Source organism: Triturus cristatus, chromosome 7 (genome assembly GCF_964204655.1).
Source record: "Triturus cristatus chromosome 7, aTriCri1.1, whole genome shotgun sequence".
Taxonomy (NCBI): domain Eukaryota; kingdom Metazoa; phylum Chordata; class Amphibia; order Caudata; family Salamandridae; genus Triturus; species Triturus cristatus.
Genome location: NC_140590.1, coordinates 398,631,412 through 398,648,039, shown reverse-complemented (window position 1 = coordinate 398,648,039; position 16,628 = coordinate 398,631,412). Strand labels below are relative to the sequence as shown.

The 16,628-nt window shown below is 50.5% G+C and overlaps 1 protein-coding gene across 3 annotated transcripts in view; it reads right to left on the bottom strand.

The window, feature by feature from the left end:
- The window catches only part of LOC146809783 (uncharacterized), a 728,115-nt gene that overhangs the window by 508,387 nt on the left and 203,100 nt on the right, over positions 1–16,628 (bottom strand). For all 3 annotated transcript variants that reach the window (XM_085616628.1, XM_085616630.1, XM_085616629.1), the window contains exon 11: positions 12,718–12,810. In XM_085616628.1, coding sequence (XP_085472754.1) covers positions 12,718–12,810 — 93 coding nt within the window. The remainder of the gene's footprint in view (positions 1–12,717; positions 12,811–16,628) is intronic.

Sequence of the window (16,628 nt, the reverse complement as noted above, 5' to 3'; positions counted from 1 at the left end):
GTTTCTAAACAAGTTATAATGTTGTTTCTCGTGTTTATAATGCTATTTTTTTATGTATAGTGGAAATTCCTTACAGCATGGTTCAGCTCTAGGGTTTATTGGCTGCAGTTGCTTGTGTATACATATAGGTATATATGTATGGATATTTATATGTGGGGCACATATAATATACTGTTTCCGGGATCCCGCGCATGGGCGGGAATATTCTAATGCTTATGACTATTGATGAGGATCCCCTGGAAGAGAACCTTTTCTTATTTCACTTACCTGCTTTAATGGAACATCCGAATGCATTTCTGAAAAGTCTTGAGACATTTCTGCATCACTCTCCTCCTCCTTCTTGACCACTGGAATTTTATTATCAATGCACTGAAGGAAATTTAAATGGATTTAAAATCATATCTCGACCTCACTGGGTAATGCTATACCTAGTGGTTTTTCTAAGCCTGGCTTAAAACAAGAGAATATTCACAGCTAGGTACTTTATAATTACATTCACACAGTCGAAAACCCTTCTCGCAATGGAACACATACAATAAAATGATAGGCACCATCACCAGTGGCTTATACTGCTTCCAGAGGCTGGGATTTCTGTACCTAGGAAGCCGCAATACCTATGAGCATGGACTATATTGTTAGACATCAATTATGTTTTTTATAAAGCGCGACTACTCACCCTTAAGGGTCTCAAGGTGCCTAGTTTGGTGGGGATGGGTGGTCATTCTACGGTTCAGTCGAAGAGCCAGGTCTCGAGGTCCTTTCTGAACTGCGGCAGTGATGGTTATTGCCTGAGGTGCACTGGCAAACATTTCCAGGTTTTTGCAGCAAGGTAGGAGAAGGATGACTTCATACCCCGTTGTCGAAGTAGGCGTTGGCAGCTGTGGCCTGGTCTGAGAAGGAGGGAATTAGCTGCTGAGTGTCGTAGAAGGCTATGTTGAGTCCATGGCTTCTGACAATGGCTGCAAGTGGGGCCATGTGTGAGAACGTGCCCTCTTTCTTGCATGGTATGCCCCCACTTTTTGCTGATGGTCTTTGACTAAGTGTCCCCTGGGCTCCTGCGAATCAGGTACTCAGGGCCTATGTTCTTTCCCTAAAACTACATTGAAGCCTAAACCCAATTGGCATCTCTGGCCACGTCAGCCCCTGGTAAATGGTACCACGGTACCCAGGGCAGTGTGACCAGAGAAGGCCTCTAAGGGCTGCAGCACTTATTGCGCCACCCTTAGAGGCCCTGTAACCTGACACTCACACACTGCCTTTGCAGGCTGCGTAACTTGGTGCAGAACAAAGAGAAGAGTCAACATGGCACACATCCCTGTGTGCCATGCCCACAAACCACTTCCCTGGCATACATCAGTCACCCATTTAGTTGGGTGCCCTTTGCCAATGTGGGGTACAGGTGCATGAGACCTGTACCCCTACAGTGCCCAAGTCCATCACTGGGCACTGTAAGTGCAGTGCTGCCATTAAGAGTATATGGTGCTGGGAGTTTGTCATTACGAACTCCACAACACCATGATGGCTACACTGAAGACTGGGAAGCTTGGTATCAAACTTCTCAGCACATTAAACCCACACTGATGCCAGTGTGGGATTTAATGTAAAATGCACAAAAAAGGGCATCTTAGAGATGCCCCTTGAAACTCGACCAACTTCTAGTGACCTGATTGAGTGGCTGCCTAGGCTGCCACCACCAGACATGTTTCTGGACCCCTGGGTCGAGAGCTGCGGCTCTCGGGGGCCTGAAACAATGAACATCCTGGGACGAGGTGCCAAGCCTCCTCCCCCAGGATGGGCAGTGTAGGAAAGTAGGATCTGCTTCTTATGGTTATCCCCACTTTTTGCTGATGTGTCACTGTTTTTTTTACTTTAGTCTGGATGGGGCCCTGCTATTCAGGACCCCAGCCTAGCTGCTTCCTCTCTAAATTGATTCCATGTACCTTAGGTACACCACAGATAGGATTCTGGGGTGCCCTTATAAGTCCCTAGTATATGCTATAAAATGTACCCAGGGCATAGGTACCCCAGAGGCCTACCAGGGGCTGCAGCATGTATTATGCCACCCCTGGGAAGCCCTCCAAAATGACACCACAGGTCTGCTACTGCAGCCTGGGTAAGGTGGTGCATGCACCACTTACTGAGATATAGGTTCACTATATCTCACCTATCACTGCAAATATAAACCTATCAGTCACCGCTATGGCAGGCCTTATCAATCCTGAAGGCAGGGTGCTTGGTTTTATGTGAGAGGTTGCCCACGCATGAGCAGAGCCCCTCTGCAGCCTTCGGAATCTATTCTCCGGGGTTGTCTGTGATGCAGCCTGACCATATACTCAAGTGCATTATAACCTCGCGGTAAATGCTAACTTTGGGATGGCTGCACGGAAACATGTCGTGTTTGGTGTTAAACACCTTGGAAACATAACCCCACACCAGCAACTGGTGTGGGAGTATGATCCCACCCTTCTAGAGGGAGAGACATGACAGCACCGGTATACCCGGTACCAGCTAACCCTGGCATCACACAATGGATGCTGCCAATCACAGACACGGGTCGGGCCTCCTACTGCTGACCGAAACTCCGGCAGGGGAGGTCGTGACAATAGGTTTCCTGTCACAGGGAGGTGTTATCACCTCCCAGACAGGCCTTAGTGGATTAGGGCTGGGTGGGTGCACTCCAGGAGTGCTTTGAAGTCTGCACTGGGGGCACATTTGGTGTCCCTGTGCATAGTCCAGCTCAAACCAGTTGCAGGGGCTACCAGCCCATGGTCTGGCGCGAACCTGGACAAAGGAAATGGGTGTAGCCACCCCTCTTTCCTGACCCTCCCATAGGTGGGTCCCCAGAGTATGTCCAACCCCTTCCTTGGGTATAAGAAAGGAACCCCTGGCTACAGGACTTTAGATTACACCTGGACGAAACTCTGCTACAGAAATCCCGGAACTTCGACGATCTACACGACTAGATGACTGAAAAATCACCCTTGGAGTAAAGGAGTTACTCCCCTGCTTGGCAGGTACCAAAGACGCATCTGCCCAGTTTGCATCACCGAAGCTCCCGCCGGACTCCGAAGTATTTGCAACACAAGAGGTGGGTTTCCAGACTTCACAGAGGCTGACCCGAGTCCCCAGCAAAGCTGAGACCCGTAGCCCTCGTGGGTACCTTGGTACTGGAACCCCTGGACACCGTGCACATTTGCAAGTGCATCAGCTTCTCGACGTCCTTTCAGGCTGTGCATTGGGTTACCTGTAGCCCAGACCCCAAGCACCTTTTACACTGAAGATTGCTGGCCTACACTCCACGAGTGTTCCGTGAGCCCGCCCTTTGTGTTTTCGCTCGAGGCTCCTTCGCGATCCCTGATCCGTTGACTGGTAGGTCCCTGTGAAGGCAACTCTTACTTTAATTGGGATTCCCTGGTTGCTCCAGACGTGCCCTGACTCTCCATCGCTTGGGGAGTCCCCAGGAACTTGCTGGTCCGCACCAAAGCATCTTTTCTCTTCTTGCGTGGGTTGCTGTTGCCAAGGCTTGTTGTGTCCAATCCGGGCACCGACGCTGCAGCACTCGACATCCTTCGTGGGACAGCTCGAATCCAGCTCCTGGTCGTCCTCGACGCCTCCTGGTCGTCGTGGCTGAAGAGTCAAGCTTCCCCTCTTGGCACCTGAAGCACCCGACATCGGTGGGCATTCGCCTATCGTTCCCCTGGTCACTGGCAAGTGACCCAGACTCTGTCCCCTCTGCTTTCAGGTTCTTCACATCTTCGATCCAGGCCTAGATCTCTTCGGACGCTTCTCTTCCCGGCATCAGCACTTTTCAGTTTCCTGCCATTGAAAACGCCAACGCGACCCGACACCATTCGACACCTATGCACCCGGCTTCCCTGGGTGTGGTAACACGAGTACTCCGGTGCTCCCGTGGGTGTTGGCCCTAGAACCATCTAAGTCCTAAAGGGTTTGTTCCTAGTCCACTCCTAAGTGTCCTTAAACTTTAAAAATCTAACCGCGACTTACCCCATAGAAGCGAACGGGAGCTCGCGGCTGTGTTCTCACACTGCACACAGCCCCCGTGGGTCCCCTGTTTCCCTACCTTGGGTGGTTCCTTGGGGTCCCAGCGATTCTACAGGCTCTAGGCCTTGTTTTTAGTCAAGTTGTGGTTCTTATACCACTTTCTTAGTATATGGTTTGGTTCGCCCCTAAGGCCTATCTTATATTGTGCTAATTTACTGTGATATTTGAAGTGTAACATATGTGCTTTGACCTTTAGCCTCATAAAGAGCCTAGTAAGGTGTGTTTAGAATTAAATACATATATTTTATATAAATACCTGGTGTGGTTCTCTTTCATTTACCCATATAAGAGATTATAGACTGGTAAAACAAGCTGATTTACATTCCTTCAAGACGTAGCCCGAAGGCTGCTCTCCATAGCTACCACTAGGATAGCCTTCAAATAAGGTTGTCTTTAACCTATCACCTCTAAGGCGTTGTTTGGACTGGTGCAAGGTGCCCACTATAACTAATGGACAGCATATACCAGGCCAACTTCTCAAGGCAGGGCTCACGAAGGAGAAGCTTCAAAGGCATGCCGCCTTTGTGAGCCTCTCCAGACCAGTCGCTGCTTTCAGCAACTGGTCCCCACTGGTTCTACCGCCCAATATGGGCGCAAGAACCGGTGGGAAAAACTAGTGAGGAAGAGAGGTGTACCCACCTCTGCCAACTCCTCAGGTGGGGGAGGCGAGGTGAAGCACAACCTCGAGTCCCTGCCATCTTGAGGATGGGGGGACTCAGCCAACCAGGGACAGGCTCCTGGCCCCCTCCCACTGGAGAGTGGCAGAATAGGGGGTGTACCCACCCCAGGGAAGGGACCCATTGGTCCCTGCCCTTTATCCACCTGCAACACCCCAAAATTTAGTATTTAGGGGCACCCTGAACCATGCTTCCTCAGATCCAGAAACAACAAGAAAAGAAGATAAGAAGAAGGACAGAAGAGCCGTGCAGAGCTAACAAGAGGACGACGCCCACAGACTTGGCCCTAGCCGGACAGGCCTGTCTCCCCTCGAACCTGCTCCTGCGAAATCCCGGTGTGTCTGGCAGCCAGCAACCTCAAGAAACCTGGAGGACCTGCCTGCCTTTACTTCTAAAGACTGCATCTCCCGTGAATACCGGATTTGTTCAAACTGCAGCTTCGGGTGCCAGCCAGAGACCGCGAATCCAGCCCACTCAGCACCCGCCGAACCCGGCCCGAGCGGAAAAACACCACGAGGAGGTCCCCCCAGCGATCCTGACCCTAGATCCGGCAACCCCAGACCTGCCTCCAGCCCACACCTGCAGCCTAAATCCAGAAGGTTCCCCTAACCGCGATCAGGAGCTGGTAAGAAGATCCGACTCCAAAAGGCACCCCTGCACCCGACGTCGCAAGGCCTTGTTTGCCCAAACCGACGGTACCTAGCCAACCCTTAACTTCCCAACTTACCTCTCCAAGCGCTGGCCTGCCTGCAGTGCTTTTGCAAACCGGAGATTCTCCATAGAAAACAGGGCGCCCGACGTCAAAACAGCACTCTGCACCCGGCCGCCCCAGTGCCGCTGAGGGTGCACCTTTTGTGCTTCTTTGTTTCTCCATTTGCCCTGACCTTAACCCTAGGAGCTTTACTCCCACAACCCAGTGGCCTACTTGCCAGCAGCCACCAACCGGAGGCCCCCTGTTAGAAATGGGATTTCTGGTTAGGCTAGGGCTTGCGCCAAAGCCAGACAGAAACCACCACTCTAGTCAGGGCTGGGGAGTTACACGCCAAAGATAACCCCTGCTCACCCCCTTGGTAGCTTGGCACGAGCAGACAGGCTTATCCCTGGGGCGATGTGTAAAGCGTTTGCGCGCGCACCCAGCAACAACACCCAAGGCCCACCACAAAGGAAACTCCACACAAGGTATTCTATAAAAATAGCCTTTGTATTATACACAACACATTAGATAAAAACACACACTCTACAATGTGCCAACAGGCACGGGCAGAATTTACAAGGGATTATATCTACAGGGGACAGGGCCACATGGACCACTGTCAGGAATTAGCACTTAGAACATAGCACAAATCACCAATAGTAAACGTAGAACATAACACAAAGTAACTGTAGAGCACAACCAGTCTCTACTGGCGCACTAATGACCTCAGCGTCATCACACTAGCATCAGGTATAAAACCTATCCTGCATCTATCACAGGGGCATAAATCACATTATGCAATTCTCATTGGTCTAACGCATTAGACCTAACCACCTAAGTATAACTATACTAGGGGCGCACATCTCACAGGGAAGTACATTCTCCCTACCATCAACCTACGCAGGTAAAACAACCTCCTAGGCAGAAAAGACCACATTTAGAGGTATAAGACACAGGGTGCGCAAGACATGCTATATACAGTACATTTCCTAGCACCCAAATCACATCAGAGTCCAGGTTGCGCCAGAACCTAAACGTAGCAGCTGCCCACTACTTGCTGGGCAGCTGGGGACAGGGCAGGGCCTAAACGCTGCAGCTGGCACTAAGTGCTGCGCAGCTGGGGAAGGCAAATAGGAGGCATGGGCTCTCACTAGCCCCTGAATCATTATCCACAACGTTGGAGCCACCTAGGCTCGGAAATAACATGTCCCCAAGTCCCCCTTCGTTGGAGCCTCAGGGCTCTGGAACAATAATGCCCCCTTCGTTGGAGCCTGTGGGGCTCTAAAACAAATATGCCCCCAAAGCGAGGGAGCGCACTCGCGCTCGGAACCACCTGTGCCCCGCAACATTGGAGCCTTACAGACTCGAGAAACAATCGTGCCCTCAGGGGGGCGGGGGGGGGGCGCCTAAACACAACATGCCCATGTGGGAGCCTCTCTGGCTCTAGAGATAACAGGCGCCACGAACTAATGGCCCGCTTTGGCGGCGCCACTGGCAAAACTGGCCCCCTCTGGGGCTCTAGGCATAATGATGCCCAGGTCGTTGGAGCGGCCCGCTGCACACACGGGGCCGCTCTGACTCGGTGCCTCACACCAACACCAAGCCTGCTCCCTTGGGGGAGCGCGAGCACTGTGCCGCCCTGTCCCCTGCCCAGCCCTTACTCACCGGGCTCCGGCGCAGGGGACTCCACTTCTTGCAGGCGGCAGCACTTCTCCGGCGGCGCGGGGCTTCCCTTGCAGATGGGAGCCTCGCGCTGTTCTCCGATTTCACCCGGGCCCGCAACTCTCGCGCTGCTTCCGCTCCAGCCGCTGGCCCCGCCCCCGTCACAGGCAGTCTTGCCTGACTTCCGGGCGGCCGCGGTTGGCAGCGGCGGCGATTTCCTCGCTTCGAATGAGGGGTAGGCTCCCTCGAGCGTGACAATAACTGCAGCAGCGGGGTGGACACCCGTAGTATGTAGAACATGAGACGAAGACGCAGGGTGGGCACCTGCGCACTAAAGCAACAAAATAAGCGGGGTGGGCTCCCGCCAGGCACACGTCATGGGGGAATCCCTAGTCTGGGGATTCCTTCTCCATCGCAGCGTGATGCTGCACCGCCCCCAGCGCCTTTCTCTGGGGAAATAAAAGCGCTCTCCAGGCGCTATGTTCAGGACCAGTAGAAAGTCCTTGAGAGATCCAGGAAACAGAAGCAAACGGTCCCACACAGTCCATTAGGCATCCAGGGGCTGGGCAGGGCCCAGGGAGGCAAACCTTCCCCTGGGCCCCAGCAGCAGCACGCCCCTGGCAGATTCAGGTACAGAACGAGAACATTTTGTAAGGGGACACAGCCCCTTTTTATACACCAAATCCCTTTGTTCTGGGTTCAGGGTTTAGGGGAAAACCAGTCGCAGCTGGTTGGGGAGCACCCTTGATGTGCTCAGCCCCTCACTCTATTCATTGGCAGGGCTAGGGTCGTCAGTCGCACCGCAGGGGGCGGGGCCAGCATTGTGTGTGGAAAACCCTGTCCTATTCAGGACCCAGGTGTACTCCTCCCACCCATCTAGCTGCTGATCTCCCCATTCACCACTGGGTGACTCATCCTGACTCTGGGGAATCCCTAGCCCGTCACATGACATGACCAGCCAATCACGCGACAGACACACTGCACACAGAAGTGCCCACTTCTAGAAGTGGCACTTCCACACTAGGTACATGCACGCCGCACACATCATCGCGCAGCATTCACTCCCACGAGTCCGCACATACCAAACTCGGGCCTGCACACCCCACGCATCAGGAACTACTAGGGACACATACATTCCCCATGCATTCCTATGGGAGGGCAGGCCTATCTCACCATACACTCAGAGCGCGCACGCACTTTACCCTGGGACACAGGGAAAGTGCGCAGAAACCAAAAATCACCACACCAAGTCACCAATAAAAAGCAAAAAGTTCAGGGGTGAACCTGCCAGAAGGGCCAAGTCCAACACCCCCTATCCCCCATTGGATAACATTGGGCCTCAGCACTCTGCACCCGGCCGCCCTAGTGCTTCTGAGGGTGTAACAACAGAGCATCACTGACCCTGAGTATAACCCCAGAACCTTAACTCCCACAGTCGATAACTTACCTGTGAACCGATAACCTATTATTCCTCCATAGGAAAACATTGACAATTTTCTTACAAAAAGTTTCCAAGTGTGGAGTTTAGAAATCTAAAAATATTTTTAAAAATCACACGAATAACCAAAACATATTTACTTACCTGTTTGCAGGAAATGTCCCAGTGCTGAATCTAGGTAACCAGCACCGAGTTAGAAAAGTAACGTAAAAAGTAACTTACCTGTAATTTACTGGTAAAGCCTATTCATTTCAATGTACTGCTTTTGCTAAGTGCTGCATACTACTGCTCCCCTGTAAATCAAACAAAGTAAACGTTTTATTGCATTTTCAAACTGTTCTACATTCAGCAACTTATTACTGTAAAGTATTTAATGCTTACCGTTGCCAGGCTTGCTTTTTTCTAAAAATAAAACAGTACATTTCTTTATACAAAAACAATTGGCCTAGAGTCCAGTTCTTGAGTGTGTGAATTCATTTGATGACTGAGTGGGTACATCGAATGCTTAACACTGTCCTCTGATACTGCCTTACTGCTCGACCAAGCTACAACTATTAGAGAGTAAGGTTCTATCTAACTTTAACCTCTGCCTACCTTTGGGGACACTTGGACTCTATACACACTATACCTCATTTTGGTGTAATATATATAGAGCCAGTTTCTTACACCATGTAGATGTTGAAGAGGGTGAGGCTCGGGAAGGATCCCTGAGGCACTCTGCAGCTGATCTCTGCCAGTTGAAAGGTGGAAGTCCGATTCTCGTTATCTTTGTTCGGCTGGTGAGGAAGGAGTGGATCCATTCTAAGGCTTTGTCACTGATACTGGCGTCGTGGAGTCTTGCGCAGAGGGTGTGGTGTGAGACTGTCTAAGGTGGCTGAGAGGTCCAGGAGGATGAGGGCAGCACTTTTGCCTTGGTAAATGAGGGTGCGGATGTCGTCTGCAGCCGTGAGGAAAGCTGTCTTGGTGCATGGTTGCTTCTGAAGCCCGACTGAGAAAGGTCCAGGATGTGGTTCATGTCAATGAACTCAGAGTTGGGCGTTGATGGCTTTCTCAATGACTTTGGCAGGAAGTGGAGCAGAAAGATGGGTTTGTAGTTCTTGAGGTCCGTCGGGTTGGCAGAGGGTTTCTTCAGTGAACTTGGCCGACTCAACGGAACAGTTGATGGTGCAGCAGATTTAGGGTACAATAGAGGAGTGAGCTCTGTTGAAGATGTGGTGAAGGGGCTCCGGAATGGATGCTTTTCATGTTCCTGAGGGTGTCGTCAGAGGTGAGGGTGGTCCAGTTGGGCATGGTCTGATGGGGTCTGGAGTCATTGAGCACGGTGGTTGCTGGTGGGGTGGGTGAGTCTTTGGTTGCAAAGCTGTTGTAGATCTCCTTGATCTTGCAGTGGAAGAAGGTGACTAGGTTGTCACAGAGGTCTTGAGAGGGGTGGAATGTCTGCTGTCTCTGTGCTGGGTTTGACAAATGATTTGGCCATGGCTAAGAGTTCTTTGCTGTTGTGTGTGCTGGCGTTGATTCGTTCCCGAATGGCTGCTTTCTTTGCTGCTCTGATGAGGTGGTGGTGTGCGGTTTTTAAGGCTGTGTGGTCTGCCACGATCTTTCCACTACTCCATCTTTTCTCGTACCGTCTGCAGGTGTGCCTGGAGTGAGGGGAAATCAGCTGGCTTTCTTGGCGGGCTGCTTGCCTGAGGGTTTCCTGAGGGGAGCCAGTGTGTTGGTGCAGTCTGAGATCCAACGGTGGAGCTTGCGTGCTGAGGTGTTGGCGTCTGTGGATGTCAGTGGGGGAGTTTTCCTGAGGGAGGTGCTGAACTTGTCCTCGGTGACCTTGTTCCAGCTTCTGCAAGGATCGCGGTGGGCATGGTGGCGTATGGCGGGTTTTGTGAAGGAGAAGTGGATGCAGTGATGGTTGGTCCATTGTGGCTCGGAGGAGTGGCTGACAGATGTCGTTGCTTGCGGAGAAGATGGGGTTGAGCGTGTGTCCTGTTGAGTGGGTTGGCGATGTGACCAGTTGTTTGGCTATGATGGTGGCAAGGTTCTCCAGCAGGGATGAGGTGTTGTGGTCGTCGAGGTAGTCCAGGAAGAAATTGAGGTCGCCAAGGAGGATATAATCCATTGAGGCGAGAGCACGGTGAGCGATGAAGTCGGCTATGGCTTCATTGAAGAGGGGTGGGGTCCTGGAGGTCTGTAGACGAGGATGCCACGGAGGATGGCGTTTGGGCTGGTCTGGATGTGGAGGTCTTCCATGACGGGTGAGTGGTAGTCAGAGCTGGTTGTGAGACGGCGGGTGTTACTATGTAGATGTCTCCTTCCAGATGGTTGACGCGGTCCTTGCGGAGATTGCAATGTCTGGGGCTGAGATGGGGCTCATCCAGGTTCCTGTGAAGGCAACGTGGGATAGATGGAGTTGAGCAGGTCCCAGATCTAAACAGCGTGTTTTTGAGGGAGCGGGTGTTGAGTAGGATACATCTGAAATGATCGGTACAGTTCTTGAGGGTCATGCGGTCAGTGGGTCCGGTGTGCAGAGGCAGGAGAAGGCACAGTTGCGGGAGGTGAACGAACCTTGGGTGCTCTTCGGTGATGCGAGGTGACAGGCAGTAGACCATCCGGAGTGGAGTGCAGGGAAGGTGCTGGAGTTGTAGCGGTGGATGGTCAAAGGATCAGGGTCTGCAGCGCAGGGCACGGTCTAAGCACAGATGGGCGCAGATGGGCTTGCCTTTGGTGCACCAGCGGCATGCCCGCTGCACGCAGCAGTCGCCACTAAGTAGTGTTTGGGGAGGGCTGGACAGCTGGGAGGCGGGAAGCAGGAAAACTGCACTGGAGGGGTGAGGGCCACGGGGGATGAGTAGTGACAACGGCACAGAAAGTGAAAAAAGGCGCAAAAAAAGGAGACATACGAACTAGTGAAAAAAAGAAAAAAAAAGAGCCGAGGAGCAAAAAGGTAGAATGCAGAAAAACAGAGGGCAGAGAGAAGCAGCAGAGCAGAGTTGCTCACCACTGGACCACCAGGAATGAGGCGCAGGTGGGTGGAGGAGGGCCTCGAACTAGGGTGCTGAAAGGGTCAGAGAGCAACAGTTACAAGGCGGAGCTGTGCGGCGAGGGAAGCAATTTACTGATATCACCATGACGACATGCCAGAAGGATGACAAAACATGACTTGGCAGTGATGAGACTTTTGCCTTCATATGTGTATGGTATGTATTGCTTAGTGCTACTTTGTAAAGAACCACAAGAGGGAGTCTTTTTTGGCAGTAGCCAATCAAATTCGGAAACCATGAATGTGAAGCACCTTTTAAGATTGTGAGAAGAGAGATGCCTTCAAAAAAGGTTCTGAAGGAACAGCTCTCCAAAAACTTGGAGCATATCGGAAAGATGTTCCCTGCTCCCACAGGCACAAACCACAAATGGGGTAGATTAAGTAGGTGGTGAGACAAGAGTAGGGGATTTAATGAGGGCCCCAAAGGCGTGGGCCAGACCTCAAGAGAGTTTGTGACGAGTATCCCATCAATGTGACAAGTGCCATGACTGAGTGCCCTTTTCAGATGTAAAATAGGCCCTGACAGGAGAAGTGATACAACAATTATCCATTAGCATGAGATGCAAAAAAAAAAAGCTCTGTGTGTGTAGCTAAGGCCCTCTCTGCGTATTTTCATAACATGCCTAACTGCTACCAAGTCAGCCTGACCTAACTAACTCTTGAACACAGTGGAGCATGCAGAGACCCTGTATGACGTGGTAAACAACCATAGCAAGAACATTTTGAAACGTTACCTCATACGGAATAGTAAAACACAGAGAACACATTCCAGACATAAATTGGTGCACCGAGCAGACACCTTTTTCTAGCAGCTTGCAATTGTCCTACCAGTCTTCAGCTACAAGCATCCCAAGAGAGAAAACTTCTGCATACACCTTAAATGTTAGTGCCATGACCTGCGCAAACTACCCACACACCACCATCTCCTCCGCCCTTCTCATTCATTAGCCTTGATCATACATCTAACCAACATAAATATTGGATTGGAAATTTCAGAGGATGCATTCTACTGCAAGGAGTAAAAAACCTCCGCCTGAGGTGTGTGGAAGTAAACAGGACACATCCTTTGACAGAAGCAGCAGGAACTAACCCTACGGCTTTTGAACAATTCCATGATTGATCCAGGAGGATCTTTTAATTGTCTCAATACCTGCTGTATCCAGTGATCCGAAACGCTAGTTGAAGCATCTACAGAGGTCCGCACATCATGTTCCTCCTTCACTAGTGGAATTCTCTCACCAGTCTGTTGGAAGATTAAAAAGAGGACTCATTTAAATCTGTGCCGGGCAGCATAATACTACACTTAAAATAGATGCATACCAAGTGTATCGTTGCCAAAGTAGCCTCCGTGTTCAAATGCGTAGTGCATCATTTGCAAATCCATACTTGTAAATCCCTGACAACAATGAGCATCATGTATAATTAGTCGATAAGCAGCTCTACTCAACAGACCAGCCTGCATTTTCCACATCACGAAGGCGTCAGAGTTCTGCCCAGATGGAGCATCTATTTAGTGACTGCTGAATGCTGCAAACTGTGGGCTCTCACTTCGAAACAGCCAACGTGCTCTCCCAAATTATAGGTCCATCCAGCCCTTAATTGGGGAACCCTGCGATCAAAATGCGTGGGGCATGTCAAAAGGGAGTGTGTGTGTGTGTGTGTGTGTGGTTTACAGATGACATGATGGGGTACTTATGGTGTACAAAATTACGAAAATTGTTTTGGGTAGGCTGATTATCTCAACAAAGGAAATACAATCCATTTCACCACTCCAAAAACATGTTGTACCTGGTGGAGAGGAGGAGACAAGCACATTGTGCTGGAGGTACCCCCCTTGCCTGAGTAAACCTGCTTGACCCCAGTTCCTGTGGGGTTGTGGGCTCTGCAGGTAACATGAACATTCGTAGGGCTTTGTCCGATACTAGATTTGGGGCTGTATCCTAGCGGGAGAAAAACACATACAGAGTACTAGAATCCTGAGTATCTGGAAGTTCCCTGAGATGATGCTTTCACAGTCAGATAGGATAAAATTGGTCACCAGGCCAATGTTTTGGAAATGTGCCACAAATGGCCTCAAGAAGGTGAAAGCTTTCTGTTTTTTTATCTGTATCATATGTTTAGCTTCTCTGTCTACTTACCCGTGAATAAAATCCCTTTGGCATTAAAACATAAAGCAATAACTGGACATTTAGGTTATAGAATGTTACTAGCTGAATCGAGCGCTATCTGAGTTTCAAACACCTTGCCTCGTAGACGAAGCCTTTTGCGTTTGTCTTGGTAGGAATGTGTTCACAAAAGCAGACAAACTGCTGTTTCCAAAAATTAAAGTCAGGGTGTTATGGGATATTTGGTTATAATATAGTGTGGGATGGGAGAGGAAGTAAAGCATGTCTATAGTAAGTAAACTAGTGCAAAACTAGCAAATGATACCTCAACGGTATCCTGTCTTGGATAAAAGATGGAGCCAAAACCTGAAATTGGTGTGGCTATCGTAACAGCAATACACCACAAATTTACATATCAATACAAGTTATCTTTATATACTGTAGAAAAGTGCCGCTTTTTCCATGGTTCCCCCGAACATTTCGCTTGATGTTGATGCTCTTTGACCAAGTATGCCCCGGGTTCCTGCCAACCAGGTACCATGTTCTTTACCTAAAATTGTACTGTTGCAAACCCAATTGGCAACTCTCTGGCCACGTGCAAGTCCTTTGTGAAAGGTACCATGGGTACCAAGGGCACTGTGACTAGGGAAGGTCTCTAAGGACTGCAGCACATATTGTGCCACCCCTAGAAGCCCTGTACCTCAACACACGCACATACACACAACCACCCAAATTGCACGCTATGTGTTTTGGTGTGGAGCAAAGTGAAGCGTCGACATGGCACATATCGTATAGTTTCTTACCTGTCGATGTAGTTTTGCAGCTTGAAGAATTTTCTGGATTTACATGCTGTGCATTATTCCGCCATCTAGTGGTTGGTTCCGAAATTGTTGTATTTGTCTTTTTTTTCTGTCTGTGGGCTTCGACATACCACCATTTGGTTTCCTTCTGTGACGTCGAAGTGCTTCCTCTGGAAACTCCCATGCCTACAATCCACTGCCATGGCATAGGAAAGCCACCCCTCGAAGCTGGGTGCACTATACCACTGGTTAGTGTACAGGTGCATGAGCACTGTACCCCTACAGTGCCAAAGTCCATTCTTAGACATCGTAATGGCAGTAAAGTCATAAAAGAGTATATGGTCAGGGGGTTTGCCATTACGAACTCCACAGCACAGTAATGGCTTTACTGAAATCTGGGAAGTTTGATATCAAACTTATTAGCACATTAAACTCACACTGACACCAGTGTGAAATTTAATGCCAAATGCACTCAGGGGGCATCTTAGAGATGCCGCCTAAAAAACGACCTAACTAGTGTCCTGGCTGACTGGCTGCTCGCCAGCTGCGACCCCCAGACATGTTTCTGGACCCATGGGTCGAGAGACTCCCACTCTCGGGGTCCTGAAACAAAGCACATCCTGGGCAGAGGTACCCAGACTCCATCCCCAGGATGGGCAAGGTCCACGAAGGGGAGGCTTCTAAAGCTTGTCGCCTTTGTGAGCTGACCCAGCCATTTGCTGTTCCCAACAACTGGCCCCCACCGATTCCGACTCAGACTTTGGGAGGGAGAATCAGCGTGAAAACTAAGACAGGAGGAGATGTATTTCCACCCTTGGCAACCCCACCCCTCAAGTGGGGGAGGCGAGGCACAACTCTCAGTACCCGCCATCTTGAAGATGGGGGGACGCATCCAACCAGAGTGAAGCTTATGCCCCCCTCCCAATGTAGAGTGGCATAATAGGGGATGTACCCACCTCAAGGAAGGGACCCATTGGTCTCGACCTGTAATCACCTACAGCGCCCCTAAATTTAATATATAGGGGCAACCCTGAACAGTGCTTCCTCAGACAAGCAAGAAGAAGAGAAGAAGTACCGAAGAGCCGTGCTGAAAGAAAGAGGACACAAACTGACTTGGCCCCAGCCCTACCGGTCTGTCCGGACCTCTACGTGCTCCAGCAAAAACCCAGAGTGTCCAGCAGTCAGCAGCCCCCCAGAGGACCTGCCCTGCCTTCACTAAAAAGACCTCGTCTCTTGTGAGCAACAGATTTGCTCACCAACAAACACAGTCTCTGGCCAAATCAATGAGTCTGCACCAGATGCCCATGGCCTGAGTTCGAGTGGACTCAACACCACGACGAGGTCGCCTCAGCGATCCTGACCTGTGATCCCTGACCTGCCTCAAGCCTCCAGAGGATCCAGCCAGACGACGACAGGAGTCGGGAAGGAAAACCAGATGCCTCAAAACACCCCTGCACCAGACTCCCACGGCCTTGGGTGGCCCTACTGACTGTGTCCAGGCAACCCGCAGTCTCCCAATTTACCTCTCCAACCAGTGGTCGCCTCCATGAGATCTTCGTGCCCCAGCCTGCTAAGATTGTTGTGACTGGAGAATCTCCCCTGAAACCAACAGGACACCCAATGCCAATCTAGCACCGTGCACCCAGCCGTCCTTCTGCCGCTGGGGGTGCCCCTTGTGCGCTAACTCGGATCCCCTTTTGCCCTAAGCTAAACTCTAGGAGCTTTGCTCCCACATCCATGTGGCGTGCCCGTGAACAGCCACCAACCAGAGGCTCCCTATCCCCCACTGGATAACACTGGGACTCAGCACTCTGCATTCACCCACCCTATTGAGCTGAGGGTGCTCTTTGAGTGAATCCTTGACCCTGGGGGAAACCTGGTTCTAACCCCAGAAACTCCACTCCCACGACCGACTACTTACCTGCAAACTGATAACCTAATTTTTCTCCCATAGGACTGCATTAACTATTTATCTGTGGAAAAAGTTCTGTGTGGAGTTGAAAATTGTATGAAAATCTAAACAAGGGTGTTTTGATAACACATTGAATTACTTACCTCCGTCTAGAAAATCTCCCAGTGTGGTATTTAGGCATACACACGGAGTAGAAAAAGTAATCTGAAAAGTAATCTAAGCAAAGTAATCACAAAGTAACTGC